At 32.4% G+C, this 17,196-nt stretch overlaps 2 protein-coding genes across 12 annotated transcripts in view; both read right to left on the bottom strand.

Annotated features, from left to right (window-relative positions):
• The window catches only part of tafa3b (TAFA chemokine like family member 3b), a 154,024-nt gene that overhangs the window by 46,108 nt on the left and 90,720 nt on the right, over positions 1-17,196 (bottom strand). The window lies entirely within an intron of this gene.
• On the bottom strand, positions 904-8,519 carry LOC101886754 (uncharacterized). Of its 10 annotated transcripts, none has more exons than XR_015498010.1 (7): positions 8,386-8,519; positions 7,376-7,450; positions 6,294-6,506; positions 5,095-6,153; positions 2,950-3,118; positions 2,453-2,717; positions 904-1,150 (listed from the first exon to the last, which is right to left on the bottom strand). XR_015498010.1 is itself a non-coding variant. In XM_087264832.1 (6 exons), the coding sequence occupies exons 3-6, from the start codon at positions 6,502-6,504 to the stop codon at positions 2,588-2,590; spliced, it is 1,569 nt and encodes a 522-aa protein (XP_087120958.1). In that variant the 5' UTR covers positions 6,505-6,506; positions 7,376-7,450; positions 8,386-8,519; the 3' UTR covers positions 904-2,587. The 10 variants fall into 10 exon arrangements, 2 of the variants coding, with proteins under 2 accessions (XP_087120958.1, XP_087120959.1); XR_015498008.1 differs by having other exon boundaries at positions 904-1,139; positions 2,367-2,717; XR_015498009.1 differs by having other exon boundaries at positions 904-1,157; positions 2,367-2,717.

Consider the following 17,196-nt stretch of genomic DNA (forward strand, 5'->3'; position numbering starts at 1 on the left):
ACTGTAAAAAAAATTCCGTTGTTTTTACAAAAAAAATTTGGCAGCTGTGGTTGCCAGAATAATTTTGTAAAAAATACAATAAAAATGTAAACCAGTTTACAATTTAAAACTGTATGTGTACGGAATAATTATGTAAAAAACAATTTAAAAATTTGTAAAATTTACAGAAATTTTGTGTAAGAATAAATAACATTTTTAGTATTTAAACAAAAAAATCTTGTTATTTTTACAAAAAATATTTGGCAGCTGTGGTTGCCAGAATAATTTTGTAAAAATTACAATAAAAATGTAAACCTGTTTACAATTTAAAACTGTATATGTACAAAATAATTATGTAAAAAACAAATTAATATTATGTAAAATTTACAAAAATTTTGTGTAAGAAATACTTAAATTTTTAGTATTTAAACAAAAAATCTTGTTGTTTTTACAAAAATATTTTGGCAGCTGTGGTTGCCAGAATAATTTTGTAAAAATTACAATAAAAATGTAAACCTGTTTACAATTTAAAACTGTTGAACATAAAGAACAATTACGTGAAAAAACAAAACAATATATTTACTAATTAATACTATTTATTAAAATTAATAATTACATTAATATCTAAAAAAAATCTGGCAGCTGTGGATGCCACAATAATTATGTAACGAAAATACATTTTAAAATGTAAACAACTTAACAGCATAAGATCATCACTTTAGTCAATTGTGTTTATTTATAATATTTTAAGAAGACCAATGTTGTTTCGTATAATGAACATAGTTTAATTTCAGTAGCAACTGTAAATCATTTGCTTTACCCTTGACCATGCATGAAAACGATAACTTGTATGTTACACAGTACCTAGGGATATAAATTCTAGATATGCATAGATCATAGAAACTGCACTCAAAGACAAAGTAATCCAACTATAATTTGTATTTATTAACCATAAACAAGTCAACACTGTCTGTCAGTTTGCAACACAAATTTCTATTACTTTCCTTACAAACGATACATTCACCTTTTAGAGAGCATGTGACAGTTTAATAATTGTCTTCTTGAAAACAAATAAGGAAAGTTATAGGCAAAGAGATGGGAGACATTGCCAGTAAAACTAAAATTGAAATGCCAATAAAATGAAAGACTTTTTAGTAACACTTTATAATAACTACACACTATGAACCATTTATTAAGCATTAGCAAATAGTGAATTCATTAACTGTTAAGCATTAACTCTACAATGATAAACGTTAGGAAGCAGTTTATATATATATACGGCTACAAATACTGTTTTCTTGACTTATAAGCACACTAATATGTGCTTAATAACTGTATTTTCATCATGTGTGGGTGATTGATTTTTCATGACTAAATTAAGTATTGCATTATTTACAAACCATTTGTATGAGTAATTGGTGATATTTAAGATCATTGAGAATGAGTTAGTAAATAATTAATAAACTATTGAAATCAATATTTATATATTGTATTATTCAGGCATGTAGTAATGGTTACTATGTATGTTAATAAATGCTTTACTGACTCAACTTAATGCAGTTTTGTAACCTAACCTAAAGTGAGGACTATTTATGCTTATAAATCCCTTATAAATGATAATTAAAGGCTCATTATCAAATGAACAACACATCCTTGCAATCTTATTTTAAAAATTTAATTACTGTAAAGTTTAAACATTGCCGAATAACAGGAGTGTCAAAATTTAACATAAAATTGGATTAAAAAACAATATAATTTAACAATATAATAGGATGCAACATTTCAATGTTATGTAGCAATGTTTAAACTCTACAGTAATTTTATTTTACACAAGATTGCAAAGATTTATTTTCATTTGATACAGTTTCATTTGTGTTTCTTCAAATTAATAAAAAAAAATCCTGTTTAGAATTTAACTGAGCCTTGTCATTTATAAGGGATTTATAAAGCATAAATAGTCCTCACTTTAGATTAGGTCACAAAACTGCATGAAGTTGAGTTAATAAAGCATTTATTAACATACAAATTAACTATTAGTATATGCCTGAATAATATTTATAAATGTTTATTTAAATAGTTAATTAATCATTAACTTACGCATTCTGAATGATCTTAAAAAACCACCAACTACTCTTAAATAACTGCTTTGTAAATAATGCGATACTCAATTTAGTCATGAAAAATGAATCATGAACAAAGTATGAAAATACAGTTATTAAGCACATTACACATGCTTTTAAGTCAAGAATACAACATTTTTAGCCATTATTATAAACTGTCTACTAATGTTTATTAATGTAGAGTTAATGCTCAACAGTAAATTAATCCATTATATTTATTAATGCTTAATAAATGGTTCATAGTGTGTAGTTATTATAAAGTGCTACCAACTTTTCTCTTAAATCGGGTTAAGAACATTTAACAATTGTTTTATAAACAAATATTCAATACAAACCAACAATTCAGGAATAACTTAATTCAGAAAACACTAGAGCAATAAAAACTCTAACAGTTGTGTAATAACACATACATTAAGCATGGCAGATCAAACAAACCTGAGAAACTGGCATTCACTGTATGTCCAAACCTGACTGACTTCAGTCCGTATTTAGACATCACGCCATTCATGATCGGAAAGTTCCTGAATCAAGGTAAGAACTCTTGGGTTCACATGAAGACGGGCTGTGTTTGTCTTCTCCACTTTAGTGCCTTTCTCTGGGTTGATAGAGAAGAAACACCTGAGCAAAAAAGAGAAAAAAATGAATTGTATTAATGATAAAAAAATCTTATGTTTTTGGGAAAATCTTCTTTTTTGGGGAAAAATACCTTTTTAATTGAAATTATAATTTTAATTATAATTAATATAATAGAAATTTGTCAACCTGTACATATAAACCAGGGAAAAGAAAACCTTGCATTAGCAATTTAGGTCACTTCAATGTTGTATAAAGCCTGTACAAAAACACATACCTCTGCAAAAACTCCAAGGTTGATGCCAGCTCTGATGGGTAATGGATGTTGAAGCAATAATAGCTCCCAAACATCATGCACAGGGCGGAAATGAAGGAGGGGATGTTGTCATGTACAACAGTTCGATCCACACACAGCATGAAACGCTTCGATGAAAAGCAGGATTGGCCTTAGAAAAAAGTTAAATAAAAGTTAAATTTGGTATTTAATTATAATACCATAAAAGTAAAAAATACAAACAAATTAAAAAACCTTTACAAGATTTATTTGTTACAAATATTTCAAATGAATGTACAATTAACAATACTTGAACAATGCTGAACGGTCTATTAAACGTTATCATGACATTCTTTGATCTTGAAATACATAATAATGTGAGTAACAACAAATAATAAATGCCATATAAGTACTGTTGTACGTTCATGATTACTAATGGTAACAAATTTATTGTTATTGTAAAGTATGAAGCTAATAATATACGAAAACAATCTGAATTTGAATTGTGTTCATTTAAATTATTTGCTATTGTAATTTAATAAATCTAAATTTTTATATGCCGTAAAAAAAAATTGAATTTGAATTTCTTAACTTGAATATTGAACATCTGAAATTTAAGACAACTGAATTTTTCTATAGACGTATTTTCATAGACTGCAGGTATCCAGTTTGTGAAAGTAGTTTCAAGTCAGGATAAAGAAATTCCAAATATCATATTCAATATTATAAAATTTTAAACCAGAAATTCAGATTGTGAAATTCAGATTCAGCAGAAAGTAGGTGAGGGGTCATCAACGGAAGAGTAGACGATCACTGAAAAGTCAAACTAGGAATCATTCACCACGAGGGTGGGGGTTTGGGGGGTCTGGAAATAGGTCAAAATAAATGTTATTTGTCGACATATAGCCTAATGTAAAATTAAACTCATGTATTTTAGCTTTAAGTATGGGGAAGGATGCTTTCAGTTTCGGGTTACATAAAAAAAACGTTGAAAACTCATCAAGTGGCTTTCACTGTACACTTTTCACAACAATATAGACTTATTAACACCTCATGTTACCATTTGAACAAAAAGTTTTAAGCACTTAACAAATGAGGCTAACAAAAATCTCTGAGCAAGTAATTCACAATGAGTCACTTAATTCATTTATAAATAAGCCGAATCGAACACCTCTGAATGAACAATTCAGTGACAAAGATAGAGGTTTGGTGCCACCTGTTGGACATTTTGGTTTCAATGTATTTTAGCCAAAAATAATGCGATATTTTTAAATATATGGAAAATCTGATAATTTAAATAAATATAAATGTAAGGATAAATATGACATCTTGGATGTGAATAGATGATTTTTAAAAGAGGCAGCATTTCAGTGTTGATGATAGACTTTGGCCAAACATTAAAATCTTCCTTAAAATACTATACTATATACTATATAGTAAAAAGCATGTGCATGCAAATATGTCATTTACCACAGCTGTAAAACGCAGGGAGTTTGAAAATGCAGGCAAAAATGAAAAAATAAAATTTATTAAACAACGAGATGTAATTGAATTAAGTATATGAATTTGGTTCACTGAAGCATGTATATATTTATTACACAAACTAGTGAAAATAGCTGACCCTGATAGTCAGTTTGCAGAAGAATTGTGTCCTCCTGAGCCTCACATACACCAGGCTGTAAACTCACGCAGCTCTGTAAATGAGCTTTAACTTTTTGGTGATCGTCTACTCTTTCCTGTCGATGACCCCTGACCTTATTTCTGCTGAATCTGAATTTCACAATCTAAAATTCTGGTTTTGAGTTTTATATTACTGAGTTTGATGTTCTGAATTTATTTATCCTGAAAACTTGATACTGTACTTTTATAAACTGGATATCTGCAGTCTATGAAAATACGTCTATAAAAAATTTCTGCCTTGAAAATTACAGTTGTCTTAAATTTTAGATGTTCAATATTCAAGTTAAGAAATTCAAATTCAAAAAATTAATTCAAATTCAAAATTTAACGGCATATAAAAATTCTGATTTATTAAATTACAATTGTCAATAATTCAAACAAAAAAATGCAGATTTTTTGTCATATTTTAGCTCCATAGTCAAGCATTAAAAAAAAATTTATAGCAAAGAAACAAACAAATAAACTTACCACACACAACAAGTGTTGGGGTCAAATTAACTTTGTCCATCTCTACCTCTTCTGCGAGGCATGTGTCCTCCACATGACAGAACATAGCATCTTCCTTCTCATTGAAGTAGGAAAGCAAAAGCATCAACATCTCTTTCACATCTTCAGAGCAACCACTTAGCTCTCCCCTCATCACTTTAAACTTTGTTAAGTCCTGCAGGAACTTTTTGTTTTTGTTCACACCAACTGTACTGAAGTAGTTTAGGAGTCGTTTCCCCTTCAAGTCCAGATTCCGGGTGAAAGTTTCATTAAGACCAATTCCGGTAAGCTCCTTGTAGTGAACTGCCATGCCAAGCTCATTAAACCACCATGGCCAATCCTCCAGGAGACATTTTATATTCTTGCCCTGATTTACTTGGTTACGTTGTGTGTAGAAAGTCAATTTCATTAGATGTCTGACTTCTTCTGCATCTGCATCAGTTTGACGAGACATTATCTTCATTTTCTCTTTCTTTTCCTCCTGGCTTTCAGAGGTCTCTCCCAGTGGCAGGAATTTTACATGCCAGTTAATGCATCCATATGTATCCTGAATTGCTGCCCTCTTTTCTGGAGGAATTTCATCCGTGTCAGAGTCATCAGTCTGATGTCTTCGTTTTCTTATTTTGGGTGTTGTAGATCGCTTCACATTTTCAATCCTATACTGCAATTGCTTCACTAAAGAATGGTACCCTGGCCCAACCACATCCCCCTCTATTACATCCAGGAGAGACTCTGGATACTTTGCTACCATCTTTTTGGCAACTTCAGTAGAATTCCTTTTATTTGGGCATGAACATTTTCGCATCATCTCGTTTACCACAATCCGGACCATCTCTCTTCTCATTCGTGGACTTGGTCGTTTTCCTCTCTCCAAAAATTGCATTAGTTCCTGAGGAAATTTATCCCATGGTATCAGAAACGTATCCACCCAGTCTACATCTGGGCTTTGGGAGATGCTGGTGGAGGATGATTGAGAACTTGCAGGTGAACTATGCAAGGCTGTGGAAGGTTGTGGTGAGCTGCTTGTTTCTGGTGTCTGGCCTGCAAAAGGTCATACACAAACAATAGTCATTAACACAAAGTTTTTTTTATTTTATTTACATTTTCTTTTCAAGACCTTTTTACACATGTAACTTTGTGAACTTGTCTTGGAGTATTCTGTTCTGCAACACATGACTTACATCTTAACTTCCAAGCAGCAAGGACTTTTCGAGCTTGGATTGGCCTTAATGCCGTTAGCAAATCAGATTCCTCAATAAACTTAAAATCATCATATGTCTCCACTCCAATGGATTGCAATGTCTCCTCTAAAATGTCTTTTGTTGCCTCTGGAAGGTTAGGCAAGACCTCAGTGATGGCAGTACGTAGAAATGTTGTCTCCAAGTCAGTCATTACTGAAATCAATCAAGTAGTGATTAAACATGTAGTTATTAAATTTATTAAGAGTTTATTTCTGTTCATCTAATTGCAAATAAAACAAAAATCTTACTATTTTCAAGAGGATAGATCACAACATTTTTTTAATTTAAAATCTATAATTTATTTATCCTTGACATATATTTTATACCAGTTTGAGTTTTTTTGAGACAACATTTAAAAGAATGTTGGAAACTTGTAACCATAGACTTCCATAGTAGGAAAAAATACTATAGAAGTCAACAGTTAAATTATCATCTTGAGAAAAAAAATAAACAAATCCCAAACAGGATTGAAAAAAAAAAGTCAAGGGTAAGTAAATGATATCAACATTTTTTATTTTTGGAAAAACTATCTCTTTAAACTACATGTTATTTTATCTAAGCATACATGATGATTTTTAGTATATTTTTTTCACTTCTGTGGACAAGATCTCTTTACTTCGACAGCACGCTGTGTTTCAGCGTAATGACTTGGTACCCATTAACAATTTATAATGTTAAATAAAAATCAACCAAGTCATTTATGCTAAGACACTGTAGCCTGGTACTCTGTTTAGTCAGAATACAGATGGTATTCAAAATGATATTCAGCTTTTTGTATTCCCATTACAAAAAACACAGCTTCGTCATTTTGGATTAAAATGATGAGAAGTTGAACTCATCACTTTTAGACACAAGAAAATGTCCCTTTTTGTATGACATTCCTTTATAGATTATTTCTGTGGACACAGTAGTATTAAAGTCTGAAAAGTTAAATTCTCTCACTGTATGTTTAATTGATTCACTGTAAAGACTTGGGTAAAAAGTGTAACTGTCTTTGACATGCAACAGAAAACAGAGTTTACCTTTATTTCTTTGATGTCTTGACTGTCTTAAGATCGTAAATCATGAACAGCAGAATCATAAGTTTCACGGGTGCGCTGTGGACCACAAACATTTGGGTTATCACTCTGAAATTCATTTCTTGTTATTTCACAATACCTGCAAAAATACTGAGCACAATACTGAAATTTTCAGTAAACCCACCAATGGCATGTGAACGCAAATTATCACCACCAGCAATACAATACAGTGCACCTTTAACTACGTTACCACCTACAGCTATTCCATTTTCCTCCAAATCTTTTAAATCCACAAACAGCTCTATTCAGTATAATTCAGTAGTTTCAGGTGTTGTTACATCATTTGAAACAACACATTCATGACAGTGGACGACTGAGAAACAGTTTTCCTGTAAATGTCACTTACAGTATTATTTGAGGCAGCTCTATGCTTCCTGGACATGTGAGATGTGAAAGACGATTTAATTGTAAAAGTATTTTTGCAACCCGTTACTGGAAAAGCCACAGGTCGGCCTTCTGCTATATGCGCTTTTAAGTGGCATTAAATCTTCAGCCGTGTTAAACGTGAGGTCACACAACGAAATTTAGAAATTTAAAATCTGCAACTGCTTTAGCACTAACGGTTGATGCAGACTCATTGTGAAATGTGCTTTAAATGCAGCGTAAGAGCAAAATGTTCGCTTACAGCCAGCACTAACATAATTGAAAAATCAATAGGAGTTCGTTACTATGAACTTTACAATGCAACACATAGCCTCTCAGTGTCTCGAAGGTTTTGTTGCAAAAATTACACGTGGTTAATCATCTTTAGACTTCGAACAAAAAATGTTTTTTTTTTCAGCTTTACGTTAGTTAGACGATAAGACAAGGAGCCGAGTTACCTTTGCATTGTGCCACTCATTATTATTTCGACGACCGTGCAACACCCCAAATAATATCCTCTCCCTTTTTGCAGGTGCTTGTATGATAAAGCGTTTAAAGTACAAAGTAAACGAACTTTTCACTAAACTTACCACAGTGCCTCAGTAGTTAGAAATGTTGGCAGACGTCATCCACAGCTTCATTCGCGGGCCGGACAGATGGAGCGCGCGCACTCACTATAAACGTCTGTAAAATGGCTGCTCCCGCAAGAATCAGATAGCCGATTAGTCATTGGACAAGGCAGAACAGAGTTTGAAATTCAAACGCAGACGTTAATTTACACAAAAGCATACATTTGAACTATAAACACATCGCTGTCACATTTTAAATAACAACAAGACATTTATATTTTATTAATTAAATTATTGTTTTAAAAAAATAATTAAAAAATTATATATATATATATATATATATATATATATATATATATATATATATATATATATATATATATATATATATATATATATATGTTGTTAAATACAGTGGATTAACAATTACATTTTACATAGTGTTCAAAAATAAAGGACCCTTAGGGACAAATAACCATTATCTTTCCATAGGCCAACATTAAATATGATAATTATCAATAAAGCCTAATATTAAAATAGCTTATATACTATTAGGACAATTCTGAACAGACACATTGCCTTTAAAACCCATCATTTAAAACTTGTAAATATGTAATGATATATGTAAGGAAAACATGATTTGGTTATTTTGTGATTGGTATACTTGTGTACACATGCTTTTTTTAATCTGTAATAGGATGATTTTAGTTTGTTTAGTATCAATTTGTAATTTTTACAGCAGCTTTCAGTATTACATGTTTGCACTATTCAAATAACAGTGATCAGTAAATTTTACAAATAAACATTGTTATTAATACACATTCTTACAGTACAATTAACAGTTTAATTTGGTTCAACGTTTTACAACTGTATTTTTATTTTTTACAAAACCATACTGTAAATTTAACACTGTTTCATTGTTTTTCTATTTACAAAATTTAGATGTCACAATTTTACAGAATTTTACAGTTATTTTCACAAACATTTTTTACAGTGTGTATACCTTAGAAACGGTATAACAGAACATTTTAAAATATTGTCTTTACCAAACAATGGTAAACCTTGAAACCAGTTATCGTCCCATGCCTAGTGGATATATTTCTCATGTCTTTGAAGCAAGTTTTCGCTGAGATTCCAGTGCGTTTGCTGACCCCAGAGAGTTCATAACAACTTCAGAAACTGTCATTAAAAATATACGTCCAACCCAAGCTCCTCCTCAAAGAATCGTCAGTCTATATTGATCAATGATTGGCTCCTGTATTAAAAGGCGGGGCTTCATTCACCATTTTTCATAAACACTTATTTCAAGCTACTTACTCAACACATTTGGGGATTCGTTTGCCAATAAACACGCTCATCTCACTAGATTTGCACATGTTTTAGATTTGTGCATATTTTTGGGTATATCATGGTTATATGAGAGGGGCTTGACGAATCAGGGAGAGATATGCAATAGTGCAAGCATTTAATCAAAGAGTGATTGTAGCTAGCCATGCCTCTTTTTTGAAAGACTGCATCTTTGTTAATTTATACTGTAACAGATCCCCAGCATTTCCAAACAGCGTTTTCAAAACATTTGTTTTTGAGGGTCCAAGATGCTGGAGTAGTGTGAATGCCAGGCATAATCATAACAAAATGTATGCATCTTAAAAAAATAGGCAGTGTGTGAGTTGTTTTAAAGATTTAAATACATAGATTTAAATCAATTTGTAGCTGGCTTAAACCTACAGCAGGGGTGCTCAACACTGTTCCTGGAGATCTACCTTCCTGCAGAGTTTAGCTCCAACCCTGATCAAATGCAACTAAACCAACGAAATAGGATCTGAAGAAGGACTTGGTAATTAAAGGCAGGTGTGTTTGATCAAGGCTGCAGGTGAGCTCTGCAGGAAGGTCTCCAGGAACAGTGCTGAGTACCCTTGACCTACAGTATAGGCATTTATTTGGCTTTGAAGTCTGATTATTAACAGTAAAACATTTGTAATGTACTGTAAGGAAATATTATTGGCATTATGATTTTTACAAAAAATTAATTTAACTATTACTAATAATATTTGTTTCGTTTTATACAGGTCTGATAACATTTATACACAATTTTCCAGAAAATGCCTTTAATTATGTAGCGTGTTGTAGACTGTTTGTCTTTGTTTACAAATTGTTTAACGTTATTTATTTTTTACTTCTTGTACTTTATACTTGTATAATGTCCATTGTAGTTTATTAAATCTGGTAATCAAAGACACAAGTCTGTGTATAATAACCCATTTCAATCCACATTTATGGTTATTTACGTTTATATTTTCTTAAATCAAAAATATTTATTCTTGATATTATTATAGTATTAATTATAAGGCTGTACTTTATATAAGTCAATCATTTTATTGTTAATGTACAGTGAAACCGATAAATCCATGGTGAGGTAAGTGACGTTATAAAGTACACTGCTGTTCCATTTGAAGAAGTACCTGACTTGTGTCTTCGCGTCCTCAGGAGTTCATTCTTCCAAGTCAGAACTTGGCAAATCAGAATTCCCAAGGATGCAAGTTCGAACTTTGGTACTTGGTAATGAGAAACAGCCATTGCCATTTAATATTCTCTACTTCTCCAGAAAATGACATTTGATCAAAATAACTTTTTTTTCGATCTGTTATGATTGAAATGCAGGGATATTTAATCAAATATTGCTTTTACCCTCCTGACATTGAAACATTGGTTGTGTCATCTTAAATAATAAATTGACTATAAACAGATATAAAGAATGTAAAAAGGTCTGAAAATATTGCACATATTTGTTATTTTGGCAATTATCATTGTTTGCTCTCAATGACAACTTTTTTTTTTAATTTAAAAGAAATATAATCAGTAGTTTACAGAACAAAACAAACGACAGCTATAAATTTAAACTTTTAATTATTAATTTTATAAATTATCAAGCTTCCAAAACAACTTGACTGTAAAACAATAGGTAAATAAATAATTAAATAACATTTGTCCGCACTTTAATGCTATGTAATACAGTGAATACAACTGCTTTTTATTGCAAAATGACTTTTTATAACAAAATGATTTAAAAAATAGCTACACAAAAGCCCAAAAATGGTGAGAAGAGATGGTTGAATAAAAGTGAATGAGGACAGGGAGCTCTGGGAAGGTCTGATGGTGATGTGACCTACATGTTTTGTCCCACAGATGAAACAGAGCATCGTGCTTGAAACTTTCACATTTTTAATTCCCCTTCTGTCTCTCACAAGCCATATGGGTGTCTTGAACATGCTGTGAACAGTCACAAGAAGACCAAACACATACGAGAGCTTCATGCATATGAACTACACGATAGAACCCCAGCATTAAAAAAACTAAATAAATACAATAATAAATGGCCTGGATTCTGAATGAAATGCTATATGACAATGCATATATCATTTAGATGACATCATTAGCACTTTATCAGCTTTGTAAGAAATGTTTCAGGATTTTCAATACACAATCTCATTTGTAAATATCATCTAAACTTGAAAAAAAAAAACAATTTCATAGTGATAAACATTGAGTGATTATGTTTCATTATCACCATACTGAAAGCCGAGTGTTAAATCACAGTGAAAACAGCATGAACGACAGCAGGACAAAAACAGCTTCTGTTGGTATGTTTTATATAATTTGATAATTTAATGGTTTATCTATATCTCTAAACGCACAGTAAAATCTTTAATTACACATACAGAATAGAAACATACAGAGAAAAACATATAGAGAAAGTAGCCGACCTGCTTGTTTCATTGTTGATGTTCAAACACAGATAGAAAGACAGAGAGCATAAAAGCAAGGCAGCAGATTGGGGATAAAACAAGGTCAGGGGTGACCGAAATCATAAAAACCAAACGCTCTGCTTCTGTCCCACAAAAACACCATCGGTTTCACAATGACTCTCTCACACACTCAAATACACAATCGGTGCTGCTGAAACAATTCTATAAAAGTGTTGGAATGCTGCTCTTGGAAAATAAATGTATTTCTTTGTATGGACAGTAATCTTGAAATGTGAGATGCAATTCTAATCAGATTATTTTTAAAAGTTTTCTAAAAACCTGTGTTAAAAGAGCAGTGGTTAAAGAGAAACTTTTCAATTTTCAATGTAGTTCAACTTTTGCCACTGTGTGGATTAATACCGAATATGTGTCCTTGTTATTACTTGTGGCTAGTGTCAAGAATAGAGTATATGCTGGTGTTTAACTGCATTGCTTAAATGCATTCCTGCATTGGGCTCACACATATACCCTGTACTCTGAGTACTTCATATCTGCAATAGGTGTTTTTTTTTTCTGCTTCACTCTGAACCCAGTCAACCAATCACAACAGACTGGTTCATTGGACCAATCACCACAGAATAACAAAGGAGAGGTTTGGAAACAAATTAATCGCTGAACAAATCATATGAGAGTCGTTGGGATGATTAGGTAAAAATAAATGCATATTATAAGACAATAAAAATGTTTTTTGATCTTGCATGCATATCAGCCTGTTGCTGGAGACCCCCAAAACCAAAATATGACCTTTTATAATGCATAATAGGGGCTCTTTGACAAAATATTTGACAGAGAATACAGAAAAGGTAAAGATGAAATGCAATCAAATAAGTGAGTGAATTGATTTATTCATGAACGGACTCACTGACTTATGTTTGCAGCTCTTCCAGACTTCAGTGATACACCAGCACAAGAACCAGCTTACATTTTTTTGTCAAATTAATCACAGAGATTAGTTCAATTCATGTGAAATGTTAATTTTATAAACATAAATAATTTTAATTTTATTAAGTTTATTATGTTAATTTTATAAACATAATAAACATAGATAATGATGCATTATTATGTTCAACTATTTACCGCTCAAAAGTATGAGGTCAGTGGGATTTTTAAATGTTTTAAATAAGCTTCTCGTGCTCATAAAGGCTGCATTTATTTTAGCAAAAATACAGTAAAAAATTGTACAATTGTGAAATGTTATTGCGCTATAAAATAACTGTTTAAAAGTAGTTTATAATTTAATAAAAAAACAAATTCCAGTGATTTTAATGATGAATTTTCAGCTTCATTACTACAGTTTTCAGGGTCAAATGATCTATCAGAAATCCCTCTTAAATTAAACATAATAATAATAATAATAATAATAATAATAATAATAATAATAATAATAATAATAATAATAATAATAATAAATTTAGATTAATAATTTTATTTGAAATTACATAAAATAAGTAATGAATAAATATTTATTAAATAAACTTTAACTTTTTTTACATTTAATAAATGCCACCTTGATGAACAGAATAATTAAAATTATTAAATAAAATTAATACTAAAAAAAAAACCTGACCCCAAACCTTTGACCGGTAGTGTATATTACTGTCACATTTAGAAATTCTGTTTGTGAATTTAAATTTTAAGTTCATTTTTAAGCCAAAATTATAGCATGTGATTCAATAATTTAACCCAGCCACCTGACTTAAAACAGTCTTGCAATGGGTTGCTAAAAAGACTCAATTTAAACAGATTTAATCCCACCATTAAGTGAAAATAATTTAATTTAAAATATTTTTCAGCCTATCAGCAACTACATTGATCAAAAAAGTATTTGGCTTTTATAAAGATTCAAAATTCTAAACATTTACTCAAATTGATGTTTTTTTCAATGTCATTTCTAAAAAAAAAATTGATTGATCCACATAACAAAAAGATTTTTTTTTAAGGCCAGCGCTGTCTATTCAATGAATTTTTGAAATGAGTCAAAAACATCCATATCAGCCAGTCATCTATAAGTTAAATAAATAAATTAATTAATTAATTAATGAATAAATAAATAAAGAGACAGACAGACATTGCTACACAATGGCTTAAATCAGCGAACTGGTCCTTTCTGATTTTTTTTTTTTTTCAGACTTTCCTTCACAGTTTGCTCAGCCATAAAGCTTCCTCCATGTCCTTGCGACAAACCGTCCCCACTGAAATGAACTATTCCTCTTCATATTTCTGATGACACTGGTGTCTTGTTTAGGGGTCTGTAGGTTTAGGACATGTCAGAGAGACTGAGCGAGACTCATGTTTAACAGGGCAGAAGGCCACAGGAGACACACACACACACTGAGAGAGAGAGGCCAGGAGAGCTCAGGACTGCAGTCATCCACAAGAGTCATGTCTGTTCCTGCATTTCATCTCATGACACATTCATCTGTCTCCGTCTCTCTTTTCCACACTTCTGTCTCTTTCTCATATATGCCCTTCAATGAATTTTTGCAGCCATACTCCCTCCTTTACTCTCTCTTTCTCTCTCTCTCTCTCTCTCTCTCTCTCTCTCTCTCTCTCTCTCTCTCTCTCTCTCTCTCTCTCTCTCTAGGGATATTAGTTTTATTGAGAGGATGAGCCTCATAAAGAATGACCTACAGTAGCAGCAAACTTTCTACTGATATTCCCTGTGTATGTCTGTGTGTGTGTGTCTCTGTGTGTGTATGTGTGTGTGTGTGTGTGTGTGTGTGTGTGTGTGTGTGTGTGTGTGTACATGTGAAACAAATACTTCACTCTCATTTAGCTCATTGTCCCTGAAGCCTTAGCTGCTTGTAGGAAAGAAGAAGAGTTTGGAGTTATTAGTTCTTCCCTCCCAGCGGTTTAGCCTGTGTGTGTGTGTTCAGTCACCTTGTTCTGACCTGTTAGCAGTAGTGTGTAATTAACTGACTGTCTCAACTATTTCCTATACCTCTGATTGGCTCTCGAGTTTAACTCGTGGACTAAACCAATCTTATCCAATCAACACAGAACGCGTCTTTTGTAGGGAAAACAGGGGAACAATAGCAAACTGATTGTGTATGGTTATGATGACATTATGTGAATGTACATGATCCAGATAAGAACTTTTCACAACCTCCATCAAGTTGGCACCCTATGAAAACAAATACTCTACAAAACTATGCCATTTGTTTGGGGTGATTTGTTTTGTTCTGCAAAAGCAAACGTTTGAGCTGGTTTGGTGTCTGAGATAATAAAGATTGTTTTTTGTTTTTTTGAGCATGTCCCGTCACTCTCAATCCCATTTTGCTCAAATTGCTCCAAACCAGCACAGTTCATTTGTGTTTGTTTTATGTTATTGTATCAAACGCTTCATACAACAGTTCTGTCTGGTTCTAATATCTGACTGGCTGATAGCTGTGTGATATTCTGCAATATCAGAACTCATACAAGCTCCTCACCATTTAGTATTAACCATATAGAATGGCAGAAGATCAATAAACTCACTACAGTTTGACAAATATTGCAGCTGTTGGACAACATAATGTACTTTTGAGGCTTTTTATGTGAGAATGTAGTTGTTTAGATTGCATCTCTGCAGTTTATTTATAAGAACAGTGCCTATTTTAAATATTTATAATTTCTGAGGTACAGACCATCGGCATTAATCAGCCTGTCATTGAGCAGAGCAAAATGGTTGATGTTGTCTATCAACGAGATGGCGACAGAGACTGCATAATAAGCCCTTACAGGAGAAAACAGCATCATTTCTAACTACAGCTGATCAAATATTTATTAAACAGGTAAGTGATATACTGAGTCGATCTCTTTACTTTGTATGTTGTAGTGCTGTATTTATACCATGGTAATTGTAGTGTGTATTAAGTGTGACATTGGACTCACATTAGGAATGTGTGCAACCCAGGCTCATTCTGAAAAAGTAGTCTCGTGGACTTTTCTGGAGACCTCAAAATACGTCCCAGGAGGTACGTATTTTTGCAGTTTTTGTTTTCGCGAATCTACGAGAGGTGCCTATTGCACTGTTCTTGTTTAAACCCACCAGAGGCCGCTGTTGAACAACCGTCTGTCTGACTGACTGAATGATTGACTGGGCGATCAGCTAAACGGCTGACCCACCCTCCTCTTTCCCTGAACCCAACCAATTTTACAGATTGACCCGCCCACCCACTTACTTCTTTAAACCCAACCAACAATTTACAAAAGCCGTCCAGAAAACGAAAGCCCCCGTCTGATTTTCACCACGTTTTGGGATTTTACGACGAGCTAACTGGACAAACTGGTTGCAATGGGAATATATCAGGAAACATCCACGGTACTACGAATTCAGAATGAGCCTGGGTTGAATGTATGTATTTTGTTCTGGCCACTCTTTGTATAACCCTGAGTTACTTTTTGTTTTTGTTACTGCAGACTAGTCTAGTAAAAAGAAAGAAGAAATGCCCACATGATTTTAGAATTTTTCCTTATCACAAACACAACAGTAAGCTGCTAGCCATTGCGTTGCTTTGGCTTTTTCATGGTTAATTATTGTGATGTCGCGATGGCAACAGAGAAATACTGGCACATGTCTCTAGACTGCTGGCATTTCATGCCGTTTAGCCTTAAAATGTGGGCAAAAATGACATCACTTTGTCATTACTTTTACATCAGGCCGGAGAATGATTCAAATACTAGTTAAAAAGTGAAGTTTGTTAAGTAACAACAGTTTCTGCTGCTCTGACGCTAGCTGCAGATGTGAAAGAATGGTAAAAGAAAATAGTTCCTCATATATACAAAAAGGTTTTTAGACTCTCCGTAATTAATTTTCTTTTTTGTTTACATGATTGCCGTTGAACTGTTGTATAAATGTAATATCACATGAGTAGCAGTGCAATATGGCTGTATATCATCACTGGTGGGACATACAGCCATATCGCACTGCTACTCGTGTAATATTGCTCATGTATATATTTACCTTGTTAAATCAAACGCTGTATATATTTTCCTTGTTTAGAAACAAGCATAATTTTTAAATGGTACAAAACTGATGTCATCC

The sequence above is a fragment of the Danio rerio genome, chromosome 8 (genome assembly GCF_052040795.2).
Source record: "Danio rerio strain M-AB ecotype USA chromosome 8, GRCz13ab, whole genome shotgun sequence".
Classification (NCBI taxonomy): domain Eukaryota; kingdom Metazoa; phylum Chordata; class Actinopteri; order Cypriniformes; family Danionidae; genus Danio; species Danio rerio.

Coding starts and splice junctions, on each gene's coding strand:
- LOC101886754 (XM_087264832.1), bottom strand. CDS start 6,504: ATGACTGACTTGGAGACAACATTTCTACGTACTGCCATCACTGAGGTC. Junction 6,154..6,293: donor TGCTGCTTGGAAGTTAAGAT/GTAAGTCATGTG, acceptor GACCTTTTGCAG/GCCAGACACCAGAAACAAGC. Junction 2,718..2,949: donor ACCTTGGAGTTTTTGCAGAG/GTATGTGTTTTT, acceptor TTTTTTGCTCAG/GTGTTTCTTCTCTATCAACC.